The 18101-nt window shown below is 44.1% G+C and overlaps 1 protein-coding gene across 1 annotated transcript in view; it reads right to left on the reverse strand.

Moving 5' to 3' along the window:
• Positions 1 to 11337, reverse strand: part of NINJ2 (ninjurin 2) — an 84845-nt gene extending 73508 nt beyond the window's left edge. The window contains exon 1 of the mRNA XM_019654042.1: positions 11148 to 11337. Coding sequence (XP_019509587.1) covers positions 11148 to 11180 — 33 coding nt within the window. The 5' untranslated portion in view covers positions 11181 to 11337. The remainder of the gene's footprint in view (positions 1 to 11147) is intronic.
• Positions 11338 to 18101: the final 6764 nt, after the last annotated feature.

Genomic DNA, 18101 nt, shown 5'->3' on the forward strand with positions numbered 1-18101 from the left:
GGGGGGCAGTTTGGGCCAGGGGAAGGCCCTTCAGAGGAAGCAGTCTCCTCTTTATGAAAAGAATATTCACATTTCCATGAAGGCCTCTGCCAGGGAATGCACCACTTCAGGACGAGGCAGGCTGCCCAAGGTTCGCCGTGGCCGCACTGTGCTGGGTCTGTTCTGGAGCTTTCAGAGCATCCATCAAGGGCTGTTTAGTGCTCTGGGAAACAGTGAGCTTTTTCTTCCCTCCAAAACCACCCCACCTGTGACCGTAACTGACTCCCTGCCTTCCAGCTTGCTCACAGAACACGATTGCAGCCTATCTCAGCCTCCCAGCTCAGGTTGGGGAAGGGGAAGGGAGGGTGGTACTTGCAAGAAGTGTTTGTACTGTGGAAGCTCCAGCCCTCAGGCCTATATCCACCCAGCTAGCTGCTCCAGGGTGTGCAAACTAAGGAAAGGGAGACCAGAAGGGAAATAGGATTCTGCCCCTTCTCTGCCTGGAACTTGACTTTTGTCTTGTCACTTAATCCTCACAAGAACCCTGGAGGGAGGTGTACTTTTATTCTAAGTATGGAATGAGGACACTAAGGCTCTGAGGGTCTGGTTTGCAACGAAGCCAACGTTTTCTCTAAGTGACTGGACACCAAGTAGTGTCTAGACTCAAACCCCCATGGTTCCCTTGTTCGCTTTTGGAGCAGACAGCAAGGGCAGTAGACACCTCCTAGAGCAGTTAAAGGCTTTCCCAGGCCTTCTCACACCTGGATGCAGTCAGTCCACTGCTTCAGTAGAGACCACTTGTGCACTTTGGGGGGAATCTTGAGTTACTGAAACATCTTTCAGGTAGTGGAATAATAGCACCTTCCTTGACCCAGAAGCCTGGATCAGCTGCCTCCTACAGCACCCCTACATCTCTTTTTGGTAGGCCTGTCACACCGGGCATTGCAGTTGCCCATTTCCTTATCTGTCTCCCTTTAGATGGAGGGAAGCTACCTGAGTTGCAGGAAACCTGTCTTGACTGTAACCTCGCATTCAGCCGAAATGCCAAGCTCCAGGTCCCAGGATGCCAGTGTTCCCCCAGGAACTCCATTTGCAAACCGCTGAACTAGAATTTTCAAGTTAAAAGGAAGGTGTTAAGGGAAACTGAGGACAATGTTAAAACCTGACCTTTAACAATCATGACAATAATAACAATGGCTGTTATGTATTGAGTTTTATTGTGTTACAGGCATTGTTCTAAGTGCATAAGTGCAGCGCTCCAACATAAATGTACATTCGAATGAACTGTGGGTCTTGTTAACCCGCAGATTCTGATTTCAGTATATCTGGGTGGGGCCTGAGATTCTGCATTTCTAACAAGCTCTCAAGTGATGGTGCATGAAATCGTACTTCGTGTAGCAAGGCTTTGGTGTATTAACTATTTTATCTTCTTCATAGCCATATGAAGTAGATACCGCTATTATTCCCACTTTACACACAAGGAAACAGAGGTTAGGCACCTATGAACTTAGGTCAAAATAAATAAATTTTAGGGCAATGAAGGAGGAGAGAATGGTGTGAGCAGGGTACAGTTGTAGAAGGAAACAAAATTCTTGGCAGAGGAAACAGTATTTACGAAAGCCTGCCGTGCAGGGGAAGTGGGCAGGGGCTACATACAGGGCTGTTTCACCGATTAGGCACCATATGCATGCATAGTCCTTAGGACTATGAGCTTTCCAAAGGCCCCAAATATTTGAGACTTGAAAAAAATTTGTCAGCACCTACATATGACAACTGAACATTTAATTTAATTGTTACAACATTCAAATAATTAAAAACCCTTTCAAAAATTTTACATGAAAAAAATTCACATTTGGTGAGAGATATGGGTGTATTTTAATACATTCAATAGAAAATAGAGGGGGCCTCTCAAGCTTAGGGCCTACTAAGGACAGGACAGCCCTGACCGCACTGGGTTTGGATGTAATCCTGAGGGCATCTGGGAACCATGGATAGAAGCAGGAAAACATTCTCTGTGGCTATAGTAAGGAGAATGGGTTGGAGGGAGGCCAGACTGAAGGCCCAGGGGCTAGAGACCAGATAGGTGTTTCTAGTCTTCCAGACTGCAACACAATCTCTCCTCATTGCCAAGATGAACATAAAATGATGGCATTATACAACCCCAATTATTCTTTGATTTCTTAGTACCCCAATCTGACTCAGCATTCTAAATTTACTTAAGCTTTGGGGACAAAGGTATTGCCAACTCCTTTGTCATTAAGGCCAGTGATGTGACAGTCTAGGGGAGGTATTTAAGAGAACACGCCTTGTGTCAGACAGCTGTGAGTGCCAACCTCAGCTCTGCCACTTGCTAGCTCTGTGACTTTGTATAAGTGATTTAACTCCTCTGAGCCTTGGATTCCTTATTGGTGAAGCAGGCATAATCCATTCCTCATAGAATTAAGTGAGATAAACTCTACATATAGTGCCTCCCACAAAATGGGTACATACTCGTATAAATGGTAGCTGTTATGATATATGTGCCATTGTTCTGATATCTAGTTGAGCTTTCTCTAGGAGGGAACAGAGGGTGGGGTAAATCACTTAATCTTTTCATCAATCTTCTGAGGTACAAATTATTATCCCCACTTTGCATATAAGGAAACTGGGGCTCAGAGATTAGATAATTCAGTTCCGTGAACTAGGGACAGAAAGCAGGGAACTTGCAAGAACTGGGATTTTATTTTTACCTGTTTGTGCACTCTCTCCAGCAGTCAACATCTGCACCTTCCACTACCCTTTGATGGGTTCCAATTCTATTCCCCTTAGTCATGGCATGAATCAGTCCTGATAGCCAAGGGCACACCACTGAACACTCTCCTTGGGGCTCCAAGCCCCACTTCCCTTCTTCCCCAACCTTGCCTAGCCTCCCTGCTACCTGGCTCCACGATTTTACAGCTTCTGCTTTTCATTTACTACAGAGCTTCCCAGACTGGGATGCCTTCCAAGGTACCTCCCTTTAAAGGGAATAGATAAGTAGGTCACATCAGGATGGTGGAGGAGGAGGCTGACTTCTTAAGAGAGGAGGAAAAATACTGCAAATCACATGGAGAACGGAAAACAAAATAACAGGGCTCTTTTCTGTCTCTTCTCTTTCTTATAGTCATTCTTTCTATCATCTATCTATCTATCTATCTATCTATCTATCTATCTATCTATCTATCATCTCACACTGACTGCCCTATGCTAGCTGCTATTAATGTGAACAATATGCACAGACAATATTGAACTCTCAGGGTTTGGGGACACCAGTGGAAATTGTATTGAACAGAAAGCTTGTCTTCCCTTTGCTCCCCTCCATCTCACCCTGTTTGTTTTTAAAGTCACCCCCACAACTGCCAGGAGAGGAGAAATCTCAGCAGAGGATTTGGACCTTCTGTCCCATTGATTCTCCCCGAGGCCTGAAAACAGAGGGTAGCTGGGAGGCTCTGGGGGCTGGGAAGGCACAGGCTTCCCAGTGATTGCCTGGAGCAGCCCAGGACCTGGACGACAAAGATACTGTTGCGGCAAGTGGGACAAGTCATGGGCTTTACGAGGTATCTGCTCCTCACCCTCACCCCTAACCCTCCCGAGAGCAGTTTACAACAAGGGGTGTGGATGGGCATTAAATTATGTAGATTGCTGTGAAAACCAGAGACAGACAGGTGTGGCATTAAAGGACCGACCCGGCCAACTCCGCCTGACCCTGCTATCCCTAGGGACTGAGCCCTTTTTGAATCACAACACTGGGCAGTCGCACTTCTAGGAAACCGCAGCTAAAGGGGAAAGGTCCTGACTGCGTGAATGACACCAGCCGGGCTGTGTACAGGTTAGGACTGAAAATGTGTATCCGGACAGACATGGGTCCCTGGACTCCGTGCCCAGGGCACAAGGCAAGCACACAAAAACAAAAACCAAAGCCTGACCCTCGCACCTGGGGGTCAGCAGACCGGGTTCCCTGGATGAGGGCTGTGGAAACAGGGAGTTCACCTCTGGAGAGGCCCAGGGGTTTTCCATTCTTTTGGCATGGAACCTAATGAGCTTGTACCACTCAGGCTCAGGGTTTTAGGACCCTGGTAGCTCTTTTGCAGAGATCCTCCAGATTGCAGGATGCAGCTCTGCCATTGGCTGTGTATTGGCACTGCCCCCTATGCCCTCCTGACTTCTGTCCCCAAGGCCCTGGGCAGATTCTTTGGAAATAGTGTGCCCCTCTGCTCGTTCTCCTCCACCTCTGCAGAAAGGTGGGGAGTGCCCCTCACCCTGGGTGTCTGTGCTGAGTGCCCTGTGGGAATCCCACTCTTGCCTGCAGCTGCTCGCCTTCCTCCCGAGAGAGGCAGGGCTGGGTGATGGGAGAGAGACATTCATCTCCACCTTTGCCTCTCATTATGCTTAATGTCCTGGTCGGGTGGGTCTGTCTACCATACCTCTTTCCAAGGCTGGAGTGGTCCCAAAGCATCTCTCCTCAGAGTGGGCCTAAATCACCACACAGATGAGGATGTAGTAGCAGTGACAGTGTGGTGGTGCCTGCACTGAAACAAAAGTTTGGATCCTTTGTGCTCTCAGAAAGTGACTGGCAGCTCCTCCTCCCTGGCATCTGCTCCAGCCTGGGCCCCTTGCTTTGCCAACATCCCTACCTGACCCTGGGGGGCTGCATGACTCCAGTCTGGTGCAAATGCCACCTCTTGGTTTATCTAGGAGTAACTGGGAGAAAGGGGGCCAGTCTTGGAGGCTCCATACCCCCCTGCTTCCATCAGCCACATATCTAGGCAGTGGTTCTGAAACTTTACTGTGCATCAGAGCTACAAGGGGGCTTGTTAAAACACAGATTGCTGGGCCCCGTTGCCAGGGTTTCTGATTTAGTAGGTCTGGAGTGAGGATGGAGAATTTGCATTTCTAATAAGTTTCCACGTTGTGGGCTACTGCTGCTCTAGGGACCACATTTGAAAATCACTGAGCTAGAGTATAACAAAAAGCAATCTAGGTTTCCGTCCTAGCCCTTCCACTTTTCTGCTCTGTGATCTTGTACTTGACTCTGAATTTCAGTTCCTTATCCATTAAAGGTAGAGTAATGACCACTGGGTAGTGGGGAGAATAAGATGGCATCATGTGTTTGAAAGACCCTTTCACTGTGCATGGCAAATCGAATATATGAATTTGTCAACAAGGCTGACTTTGGGCAGATCATATGGGGTTCAAAGGCCCAATTAAATATCACACATCCCTGGACCTCAGTTTTCTCCTCTTTCAAACCAGGACTTTGATCTACTAGACTGAGGGCCCCTCCAAGTCCCATTTAGAAGTCCAAATCTGGGAGAGGGGTTAGGCCTTGGGAGGCACAGCCATGTTATTTATTACTTGCCCTCCCCTTTCCAGGACCTTCACCTGAGAACCCAGGTGCTTCTGCAGAGCAAAGAGCATCAACCTCCCTGGTCACTGGTCAGTTCATCCCAGAGCAGAGGAACTTGGCCCTCCACCTCCACATCTATCATGATCTGGTTCCAACCTACCTTTATAATCATATTTCCCACTGTTTCTCATCCATTCATCTTATAGTCTAGACAAATTGGACTACTGTCCTTTTCCAAATATACCCTGTATTTTACTGCTTCCAGCCTTTGTTCACACTGTTCCCACCACTAGAATACTTTCCACTGGTCCAAGTCCTAATTCATCCTTTAAAGTTCACTCAGTGACTGTCTCCTCCAAGAAGTCACCCCAAATCCTTCTGTCATCTGTCTGTCTATCTAGCTGGCTAGCTATTATCTATCTATCTATCTATCTATCTATCTATCTATCTATCTATCTATCTATCTATCTATCTATCCATCCATCCGATACAAGTGCTTTTGATGTTTTTCTTCAGGTGATAGTAGGACATGTTACTGAAGTTGTCAGGTATAAGATCTAACTAAACCAGGGATGCAACCACCTCACCCCCTTCTACTTGTGTCTAAAACTGTCCCTCTGAAGGGGCTATATAGAAACTCAGTGGTCTGCATGTTTGTCCTGGATGTCACATTTCTAAAGTCTGGTCTTGGTGCATACTTAGATATGCAAAACAAGAGTTGAGACACTGTGTAAAACTTTTAAAAAGTGAGACGACCACTTAAAAGGAGATGCCTACTCAAAAAAAAAATAAAAAGATTAGTCAGCTGTTTATTTTCTATAGTAATCAGAGAATAAGTATATATGTGTGTATATATGCCTGCCTCTATGACCCATATTCAGAAATCTACTCATTTGCATATAGGCACATCTGCTTCTGTAATTTTCTTTTTTGAACTACAGGTTTCTTTTCTATTCTAAATATAATATATGGGCTGGTAGAAAATGTGTAGAGGAAATAAAAAGTAAAAATACAAGTAAAAGAAGAAAATAAATCATTCACAATCCAGAAATAACCAGTATTAACATTTTGGTGTATTTCTTGTGAATAGTTTTCCTGCAGGTATTTATATGATTTTAAAAACACAGAAGAATAAGATGTTTCTACATCTATGTATCCTACTTTATTGCCTTAATATATATTTAGTATTTTGGTATTCCTTTGAATATTGCTCCCAAACATTGAAAAAAATTATTTCATGGTATCTGTTTACAGATGTACCAAAATTGATTTAACCATTCCTCCTTTATTGTTGGGACACTCCATTTATTTGCTGTAAATAATATTTCAATAAACATCCTTGCATAACTGAATGCATCTCTGATTATTTTCTTAGGCTGATTCTAGAAGTGGAATAACTGGGTCATTTTTAAGCCATATATATATATTTCCAGAGCACTTTATCTACAGCCCTTCTTTTATTCATAAGTAATTGTTACCTTCGCTCCCATTGCATTCCATTTATTTCTTGCTGTACTTAACCCTTTCTACACTGAATTTGCATTCAGCATCTGCAAGCTTAGTTCCCCTACTAAGAGACCATCTCTGACCATCTTCATATCTCCCTCAGCATCCAGCACAGGTAGATAAAGGGGGCAGAGGACCAAGTCTATTTAGGTGACTCTGTAAGCAAGAGGAACTCGGTTTGGGGAAGGAACATGGCGAGTGGCTTGAAGTCCATACTTAGGGGTAGGGTTGCAACACTTGTTGAAGAGGGAGCAAGGCATTTTCCTCAACCTTTCATGCATCCAGACTCTGAGAGCTGGGGAAAGATGGAAAACTAGTCAAGTCTAGAGCCTGGGAGAGGAGCAGCTACAGCTCCCTGGCAGGGCACGATGAAGTGTAGAAGCTTGGAGGCCACAGCTTCAGGCTGTAGGAGAGGGGTAGTTTCAGGCATTCACCTGGTAGAGGCAACTTGCTTTGAATACTGTGTGTCAGTTTTTTACACCCAATTGTCCCACCACTAACCATCCCACTCTCATAGGTTTTGACCCAGGGAAACACCTGCGGCACTGATGATACAGGCTTAAATTAATGTTTTTTAGATTGGAGTTTCCCAAACTTCAGTTGAACCCTGTTTGTGATTTCAATGTTTTAACGAAAAGAAAGCAGCAGTAGGTACAGACACATATACCCGTGATTTATGTCATCCAAACCAGCCACACTTCTGAACAGTAAAGACAGATACAATTTTAAAACATTCAGGGTGTGCCCACGTCATTCGCAAGGTCTGCATAAGGTGTTAAAACATCTGTGCCACTTCCTTTAGCCTTGTCCTAAGCAATAAAATTTTTGAAATCACAGGTGTGATGGATTAGTTATGCTTTTTATAACACACACTAAAACTATAAAGATTATTGTTACAATAAAAAAATTATCAGCCATTGGTAATACTTTTACTACCTATTGGTGATAATTGTACCATAGTTTTGGGAAACACTATTTTAACTAAACAGATTTTTTTATATTATTGTTAATTGTCTATATTTCTTCCACTTAATTATAAGCCTTTTAAGGTCAGGTATCATGGTTTATTTGGTACTTAGTACAGTATTAAAGCTCAATAAATAGTTGTTATTTCTTTGTTTTGTTTTGGTGATGGGATAGTGATCAACAGGAGTTAATCATTGTACTTAACATAAATGAAGTCTCCAAGATCAGGATTATAGAGCTCGCTTGGGCAGCACATGTACTAAAATTGGAAAGATACAGAGAAGATTAGCATGGCCCCTCCCTGCACAAGGGTGACATGCAAATTTGTGAAGCGTTCCATATTTTGGGATTAAGAAATACAAATTGGTAGTTACAAAATAGTCATTAGGATGTAAAGCACAACATAGGAAATATAGTTAATAATATTGTAATAACTATGTATAATGCCATGTAGGTACTACATTTATCGGGGGATCACTTCATAAATTATTGGGTTGTCGGAAAAGTCATGACGTATTTTTTCTATGTTTTTGTTGCAAAAATGTGTCATGATTTTTCTGACAACCCACTATATAAATGTCTCACCACTATGCTTTATACTTCAAACTATATAATATTGAACGTCAACTGTAACTGAAAAATAAAAATTTTTAAAGATCATGGCTATAAAGGAGAGAATAATTATATGGTAAAGAAAGATGCCCTGTTTTAAATACTGTACCATCATTATTTAGACTTGGGCTTTAAGGTGTTCAGGATGGAAAACAGTAAATCACTAACACATTTTCTATCTGTTCTTTTTGAAATAAATAACACATTTACAAGTTTAAGAATTTGTCTTAGGGCTCTAAAACAGAGCAACATTATTTAGCTCATGCAGAAATTCAACCCACTATAATGACCTCATGAACTAAGATAATTTTTCCATACCTAGCAAGTAGAGAATGAAATATATAGTCATTGACTAATAACTATTAGCTGAATGAATGGATGAAATGACTTAGCTAAAGTCAACAGATCTTTACCACCCCTGGGAAACCATCAAAAGCAACAACAACAACAACAACAAAACCCAGAGGAACTAAAATATATTCAGTACATAATATTCTAGGGTCTTTATATATGTTTTTCCTCTGGATTTCATAGCAGCTGCCACATAAATAAAAGGTAAAATCATGCTACTAGGGAACAGACATCTCTACCTGTCCTTAACAAAAGCTCACCCTCTTTTCAGAAGACCACAGTGACTCAGTTTTCAAAGAAAACTAAGCTGGAGGGGAAGTTTTGGAACCTAACTGATAACTTTTGGACCAACCAAATATATAAATGACCAAAGGGAAGTATAAATAAAATATACAATAAAAGATTATATTCAGAGAGAGAGAATAACTCTAATGAAGAAGAGAAAGGTACCCCAACACGTTAGTTACATGCTAGAGATGGAGATCAAGCCTGGCCAGTGATTTCCTCCTCCTTGGTCCTACCGTCCTCTTCTTTCTGAACCTTTCTTTCAAATGCAGAGTCCTTAGCTTGTAACTCAGCATAGTTTAGTCCATCAGCATATAAGAAACTTGTTCTTCAGAGACTAAAAATGAGCAATACTGTTTCCTTAGCTACTATGGATCCAATGGAAGCAAGAACTAGATAAAATGAAAAGAGAATACACCCCACCATCAGAAGACCTGGGGTGGAGTCCTGATTCTGTCATGTTCTGATTGAGTGACCTTATGCTTATGAGCGATCCCTCTAACTCATGGTTTCCTTAACTCATTCATTTAACAAATATTTTCTGAGCAGTTACTGTGTACCAAGCCCTTCCCAAGGCCCTAGAGATACAGCAATGACTAAAACAGAGGCTATCCTACTCTAATGGCAGTTACGTTCTAGTGATATTACGATAAGTAATCAATAAACAATGTAACTTCAAAAAGTGAGCAGTGCTATGGAAGAAAAAAAACAAATGATAAGGACAAATTGGGAGGAGGTTCTCCCTGAGGTAATAATATTTAAGCCAAGACTTGAAGCTGCTAGAAGGAGCCAGCCAAGGTAAGAGGACTCCAGGCAGAGGGACCAGCAAACCCTGAGGTGGGCCCATGTTTGGGGCTGGATGACAATCAAGGAAAATGACACTGGTATGCGGTTGACAAGATCAACGGTTTTTTGTTTGTTTGTTTGTTTGTTTTTAGCTGAGCCATCCTGCTACCTGTTGGCAGCTCAGCGGCTGCTCAGCTCGGGCTGGACTCGAACCGCTGTTGCTCAGAGCTCAAACTCTTGAGCGAGCTCTTAACCAACTGAGCCACTCGGCCGGCCCCAAGATCAATGGTTTTGACATGGCACTCTAAGAATGCTAGAACTTCCCTGGTTGTGTCTCAGGGGTGAAGCAGCAGAGGACGGGGGCTCTACCGGGCTCCCACCACTCTGCCCAACACACACACACACACACACACACACACACACACACACACACACACACACGGTAGCTTGTCTTTCATCTGAAGCATATACTGGTATACTGGGGTGCTGCCTAAGGTTTTTCTTGAAGAACATACATATGCTAATAGTCTTGATCTCAAAAGTCCTTCCGCAGTCTAATTGTCAGACACTATGGGAATGTATCACACAACCTCTGTGATAGAGGGTTGACTCAATTCTATTCAGTAGGCAGAGTTGGGGAGTGTGATTCCCGAGACCGGACTCCTCCTCTGCTCCCTCCTCTCTGGTGGTGGACTGGAACCCCTGATGCCCTGAAATCTATCCCGGGTTCTGCCTCCTCCTGGTATATTATAGTGACTTTCTTTTCTTGCATAGTCCGAATGAGACACTGTCCTACACAGCACAGCTTTGTGGCAAGAGCCAAGGAACGGCTCCAGTTTTTTCCAACCTATAAAATGCAAAGTTGGCCAGCTGTCTTTCTTCCTAACCCCAAAACTCATATCTTTCCTTGTTTCCAGAGACATGCCCCGCAGCTCTCAAATAAGTCTCTACTGTCCTGGGGTTTGGGGGAAAGCACTACACAGAATGTGAAATCATTTTCTAGTAATACGAATCTATTTAGATCTTTGACTGACAAGAGGAAGCAGAGGCCAAAAGAGATCGAAACAATGCATTTCTCACATATTTGAAAACAGTGAAGAACCAGGCAGGGAAACAGCGAGAAAGAGGATAAAGAGGGAAAGCCTAGGGAGCATTTGGAAAAGTGGGGTGAGTAAGAAAGAAAATGGGGGTAGGAGTGGGGAGGGGAATATTAAGTGACCAACACATTAATCCTTTCTTCCCCCAACTTCATTTTTCCTCCCTGTCTCCACTCTCCTCAGTCCCAGAGAGAACTTACTTGAAGGTCGATGATTTCTCTTTCTGATTCCATGTTGCTGCCTTTAAGTGCCTTCACACGCAGCGGGTGCCAGTAGCCGACTGCGTGGGCTACTCCAGGCTTTGCTGTCTGAATCTCTACTGCTTTCTTTGGGTGGGAGAGAGCACACAGCTGGCGGGACAGACCTGCTATTCATCCATCTGATGTGGGATGTCCGTCTTGGCCTCAGCCCCTGGGGAAAGTGTGCACATGCATACACGTGCAAGAGTGTGTGTGTGTGTGTGTGTGTGTGTGTGTGTGTGTGCGCGCGCGCGCGCGCATGTATGTATGTGTGCACGAGCGCTCCAAGGATGGCATGTGGCACATTGATAGGTGGCCTTTTGAGTTGGTTGTGACACCATCATTTTCTCCAGTGTCCCCAATGCCCCTCTAGTTCCAGAGGAGCCATCTGAGGTCACTCAGCCTGCTTTGAGCTACTAGCTTTACTACTGGTACAGAAACTGCGGATACTGCCTGACTTCACTTTGGTGGAGCTGAGAGGGCTCCCAGTCACCAAGGATTGGGTGGCTTCCAGCTTATTCCCAAGATTGAGGCTTAGGGACTTCTGTTGTTCTTTCCTATGTTCCCTCTATCCCTAAAATTTTTTAAAATTGTGGTTTACCTAATAGGCCCCAAAGCATAAGCCTTATTCTATAATATAAAGTGAGTAAACAACACATTGTTATTGACAGGTTGTTTGATGCCCTCATTTTTTCCATTGATTCGCCAGAAAGAGAACAGGAAAAAGTTATACCTTTGAATTGTGTTTATGCAAGTAGTTGCAATTTCCCTGCTTTTAAAATAAAGCTACCAGGACTGAGTCTTTTTGGGGGAAGATTTTCTTTCTGTTGTTTACCTTAGAGCCTAAAACTCTTCTGGCTTGTTCCTGAAGCTGATTTTAGACACTAGCTTGTGTCTGAGTGGGTGTGGGTATGTCTGTGAGTGCACGAGGCAGGTGGTGTTAAAGAGGAATCTCTAATTCAGAGTTTAAATGGGGTGAGGGGAGTAACAGAGTCACAAATTTATCCTCACCATGTTCAGATGTGAAAAATGGACAATTTCTTGGGCCGGCTGAGTGGCGCAATGGTTAAGAGCTGGCTTGGGACGCTAGAGGGCCCCGGTTCGGATCCCACATATTGAGGGCCAGTGACACTGCCCTCCACAGCTAAGATGCTGAACAACAGCTCAACCTGGAGCTGGGTTGCCAACTTGGGCCAGTGAAGCAACGTCCTCCACAACTAGACTGAAGAACAAAAAGACAGCAACTTGTCTGTTCCCCTTCCCCCCAATTCCCAGCACTGTTCCCATCCCCCCAATTCCCCAATAAAAATCTTTAAAAAAAAGAGAGAACAATTTCATTATATCTATTAGGTGATCTAGTGTTTTCCTAAGTCTATACCCTGCTGGACAAGTGGTGGGAGGAGGGATGGAAAACGGGATGAGGATTATTTTTCAGACTAACCTAACAAGCACAGTTGAATTTAATTTAAATGGTCAACAGTTCACTTTTTTAAAAAAAGATTTTATTGAAGAATTGGGGGAGGGGAACAGCGTTGGGGAATTGGGGAAGGGAACAGACAAGTTGCTGTCGTTTTTGTTCTTCAGTCTAATTGTGGAGGATGTCGCTTCACTGGCCCATATTGGTATTATCATTGCGCTCTTCCCAGGTGAGGCATTCAGTCCCCAGCCATTGGACGGCCACTCAGGGTAGCTCACGGCAGCCCACTGCAGCCCCACTGCAGCCTATGCCATCAACTCATGGCAGCCCAGCTCCAGGTCGACCTGTTGTTCACCATCTTTGCTGTAGAGGGCACAGCGTCACTGGCCAATGTGGGAACCGAACCTACAGCCCTGCTGCTGCTGAGAGCTCACGCTCCCAAGCCAACTCTTTTTTTTTTTAAAGCTTTTTAATTGGGAAATTGGGGGAGGGGAACAGTGTCGGGGAATTGGGGAAGGGAACCAGCCAAGTTGTTGTTCTTCAATCTTCGTTGTGGAGGACGCCAGTTGCCATCTGGCTGCCCGTCAGAAACTCATCAGCCTTAGTTGCAGGCGGGCGTAGCCCACCATCAAACAGGCAATCTTGTTATACCACCTGAGCCATCCTGCCACCTGTTGGCAGCTCAGTAGCCACTCAGCTCAGGTGCAGTGTCATTGGCCCATGTGGGAATCGAACCAGCAGCCCTGTTGCTCTGAGCTCGTGCTCTTAAGTCAGCTCTTAACCAACTGAGGCACTCAGCCAGCCCAACAGTTCAGTTTTGATAGACTGCTCAGTCTTTCAGATTTCTACCCATCTCCCCCAAAGATGGCATGTAGGCATATAGGAGAAGGGTGTGGTTTCTGTATGCCTCGTGCTGGAGAGGTGGTGGCTCTGGGATGTACTCTGTGGCCTGTTCATCTCTGCTAGTTTCTGCTATGGAGCTGTTGGACAGGGCTGGGCTACCCCCTGAATTGGTGAGTGCCCAGGAGAGACTCAGCCTGCTCCTGGGCCTCCTGCTGGCATTAGTCGCTAATGTCTATGGCCAGGAAAATTCATGATACATTCTCTGTCTGTTCTTAAGGACTCAGGGGGCTCCCTTGTTGACTCTGCCTTATCTTGGCTTTCATTGTGATGGGGACCATCCTGAGAGCTGCTGTAATTCTTATTCGCTCCCATCCCGGTGGTACCAACTCAGTGGTCCTCTCCTCTAAAATAACCCCCTCTGAAAACTCTCCCACTAGACCCTCTGCTGAAGCTCCTGTTCCCCCTCGGGTACGTGGGGACTGAGAGCTGCTGATAGTCCTGGAGAAAGGCAAGCTCAGCCCCCTTCTTGTAAAGAATTGGCTTTGATGTGGCTGCTCCAGGTTAGTGTAGGGGCAGACTTTGAGGCGATCTTCTTCCAGACTCCAAAATTAGTGAGCGATATAGAGTCCACTCTTCTCAGCATTCCTTCAAAATCTAGCAGTAATATCCACCACTTCCACACACCCCCGTTACAATATCATGACATGCCAAGCACTATTCTAAGCTCTTTAGTACACACTCACTCACTTAGTTCTCATAACTCTGCAAGATAGGCAGTACTATTATTACTATAATACTATTATTATTACCTAGGTGATTCATCTGCTTTACAGATCAGGAAACAGAAACACAACTTAACGTTGTTCAGGCAATCTGATTCAGAGTCCATGCTCTTATCCACAATTTTGGCTCAGATAGGAGAGACTGAGACACTTGTCTAAATACACACTCTCTCTTCCTCTGCTTTCCTTCTTCCTGTAATCCCCACAATCTAGGATCAGAAAAGGTGGGCTTTGTCTTCTTTGTCTTTATGTTCGGTTTGGATATACTTTGTATGGAACGCTATGATAATAATTCAAAGAGGGAATAAAGAAATTTAGAAAATCCCCATTCTCAAAAAAACCTATCAAAAACAATTGTCTTGGTGGAAAACCTTATTTTGGATGTCAGAAGGGAAGTATTGACTATTTCTTTCTTTTTGTATCCCTGTTGTGACAATCCTGATCATCCTTTAGATAATATGAATGCATCTGACAGACTAGAGGGGAAATCAGAACCAAAAAATGCAAATGAGAAAAGTGCCTGCATATATATGCATATATATTCCCAATTAAGAAGGACATAGGTTTTAAAAGGGAAAAGCTATAATTGGCTATAATAATGGTTTGGGTTTGGCAAGATCTTCCTGGATTTGGACCTTTCCCCACCTCATAAGCATCACTTGGAAGTAAACAGCAAGCGGGATTTGGTTTATCTACTGTGACTCTGGACCAGAGGTCAGCATGCTTTCTCTGTAAAGGACTAGAGAGTAAATATTTTTTAGCTTTGTGAGCCATATGGTTTCTGTCGCAACAACTGTACTCAGCTCTGCTATCGTAGCGTGAAAGCTGCTGTAGACAAGATGTAAACAAATGAGTGTGGCTATGTTCCAATTACACTTTATTTACCAAAAGAGTGGGCCAGCTTTGGCCCCACAGGTCATAGTCTGCTGATTTTTGTTCTAGAATATAAGCAGAAAGAGAATCTGGAGTTCTAATTATCACAAGCATGTCCAGTCTTCCAGACCACTTCTTTCAAGTCTAATTCCTACTTGAGAGGTAATAGCTGAGCCCCCTACTGTAAGGATACTATGCTAAACCCCATGAGGATATAAAATCACAAAATACATGCCCTTGTGAGATACACACGCGGAAAGTTAGGCTATAGTGAAGGGTGCTTTTGACATTTGGCTGTGAGACTGAAAGTATACCTACAAGGAGGCGACTCAGCCTAGATGGGAAAGGTTCCTGTTTCTCTTTACGGCTAGAGTGACTTTTGCAGTGGGAAGCCCAGTTTTAGGGAAGCTGCCTGTTGGAAAGAATTTTTTAGAACATGCTTGAACGTACAGATAAGTAAACACTCAGAGCCACTCAGAAAGTGGTCATGGAATTGGGGCCTACAAAGAGACCCTAGGGGTGTCTTACTATATAGGAGGCGCACAGAGTTGTAGGGTATTAAGAAGCCAGTAATGAGATGTCTGAATGTTGAATAATAAGAAAAACCCTGTGGTGGAAACCAGGCATCCTCTGTGTGTGCTGAATCACTGTGTTTCTTAGGCAAGTCACTGAATTTCCCTGAGTCTTATATGCTTTTTCGTTAAAAGTGAAGCTGTCAAAAAAGATGATTCCTAAGGTTCCTTGAGCTCTTAAATTCTATTTCTAATGTGTATTTATATAAAACACTTCCTGTGTAACAGATCCAAGCCTGAATTTTAGTATGCAAAAGTGAAGGATCCATAATGGAATATTTATGTAATTAGAAACTTTTTAGGGAAAACTACCCCTATCTGTTCCTCTGCTAGTGAAGATGGAGCAGGGCAGACACACGATGGACAAGACACTGAAGGAAGATAAAGGCATGTTTCAGAAAATGCTTCCGAACTCATTTATGCTCACTTAAACATTCATTCAATCAATCTCTCTGATACAGACATCCTATGGCCAGGATGAATGGGAAAGGGAAACTTTTGTGGGAGTCTATGGAGGGAGCCACCCGTACAAGACCTGATGAGGGGTCCAGGCTGACTAAATGGATAATTAAGAATTAGATTGGGTGACTCTAGCACTGTCTAATAGAACTTTCTGCAATGATGAAAATGTTAAAAAACATTTCTATCTTCAATGTTTTAGTGTAGCAGCCAGTAACCACACACAGGTATTTAGCACATGAAATCTGGCTAAAATGACTGAGGATCTGAATTTTAAATTTTATTTAATGCTAATATATTTACATTTAAATAGCCATTAGCGGGCCGGCCGAGTGGCGCGATGGTTAAGAACTCGCTTGGGATGCCAGAGGGCCCCGGTTCGGATCCCACATATGAGGGCCAGTGACACTGCCCTCCACAGCTAAGATGCTGAACAACAGCTCAACCTGGAGCTGGGCTGCCGTGAGTTGCTGGCGACGGCGTAGGCTGCAGTCCCTGTGGCAGTGGGTTGCCATGGGCTACTATATGTAGCCAGCAGCCAGCAGCCAGCGTGAGCGGCCAGCAGCCGCAGTGAGCGGCCGTCCAGAAGCCGGCGACTGATCTGCCTCACCCGGGAAGAGCGCAATGATGGTGCCAACTTGGGCCAGTGAAGCAGCGTCCTCCACAACTAGATTGAAGAACAAAACGACAGCAACTTGTCTGTTCCCCTTCCCCCAATTCCCCATCACTGTTCCCATCCTCCCAATTACCCAATAAAAATCTTAAAAAAAAAATAAAAATAAATAAATAGCCATTAGCTACCATATTGGACAGTGGAGCTCTAGACCAAAAGTCAGTATATTCAGAACATTGCTGAGCTGTGATAATCACTTATTTAACACTCCCATCCTATTGGCTCACCTTTTGATAGATGTTCATTAGGCAGAAGCATGATTTGATATAAAAAGGAACTCAGGGCACACAGCTCTCGTGGGAATGCCCCCTGAGGCCTGGGGATGCTCTTGGTTGTGGTAAGTAAAATTCCCCTTCGGTCTTTTGCGTTCAGGGTAGGGGGATTTTAACTGTGACTCACGGTTCAATGAGTGATTAATAACAGAGCCTCGTCATGTTGATATGGAACACTTCTCTCACCTCTGTGATGAAGTTAAAAGGTGTCTGACACTCTCTTGGCTTAAGAAGGTGAGGGGAGAATAGCTGATCTCAGTCTTAGTAATAGGAGAGAAACTTTGGTGGTTTTCAAACCTTTTAAAGCAAGGGAACCTTGTTCTTAAATGAGATCTTATGCAGACGTTAAAATAAAGCAAATTAAAGTGAAGCTGCTCGGACGCTGGTGTCATGTCCACTCCTGTCCCTCCTGTCCCACCCTCCATTTCTCAAGCTATCTCTGAAGGTACCTCTTGGGAACCCTTTACAGGGCTGGGCAATCACAAGTCTCACAAAATTGTGTGGAGTTTTTAAATTCTTGAAATGACGTACATGTATTAAAAAAAAAAAAGGAGAAGAAGAAGATTGAAAAAGCACAGTCAAAATTGTGGCCACTTATCCCACCAGCAGAGGTGATGCTGGCCCACAGGGCCTTTTATTGAGAATGTTGTTCCTCAGACAGTGAAGGCTGAGTGTCACCATCACATCTTTTCCCACAGAGCACAAAGATTCAGGGCTGGGGTGTGGGGAGGATGAAGGCTAGAAGGTGCCGTGGGGAATGGGTAGAAGGGGTATAAAGACCACACACGGCTCTAAGATTGTTGGGAAGGGGTGAGGCAGGAGGCTCAGACAGCACAGCAGTAGGGTTCTCAGCAGAGTGTCGAAATCAGAACTCTGAGACTAAGAAAAGCCCCTCAGAGATAAAGGTACCAGTCCAACTACTCCATCTTACAGATGACAGAGGCAGCTTAGTGCTGAAGGTGGAATTAGAGAATTAGAAGCTAAGTTTCCATCCTTTTAATCATGCGGATGTGTACATGTCTCT

Source organism: Hipposideros armiger, unplaced genomic scaffold (genome assembly GCF_001890085.2).
Source record: "Hipposideros armiger isolate ML-2016 unplaced genomic scaffold, ASM189008v1 scaffold_213, whole genome shotgun sequence".
Taxonomy (NCBI): Eukaryota; Metazoa; Chordata; class Mammalia; order Chiroptera; family Hipposideridae; genus Hipposideros; species Hipposideros armiger.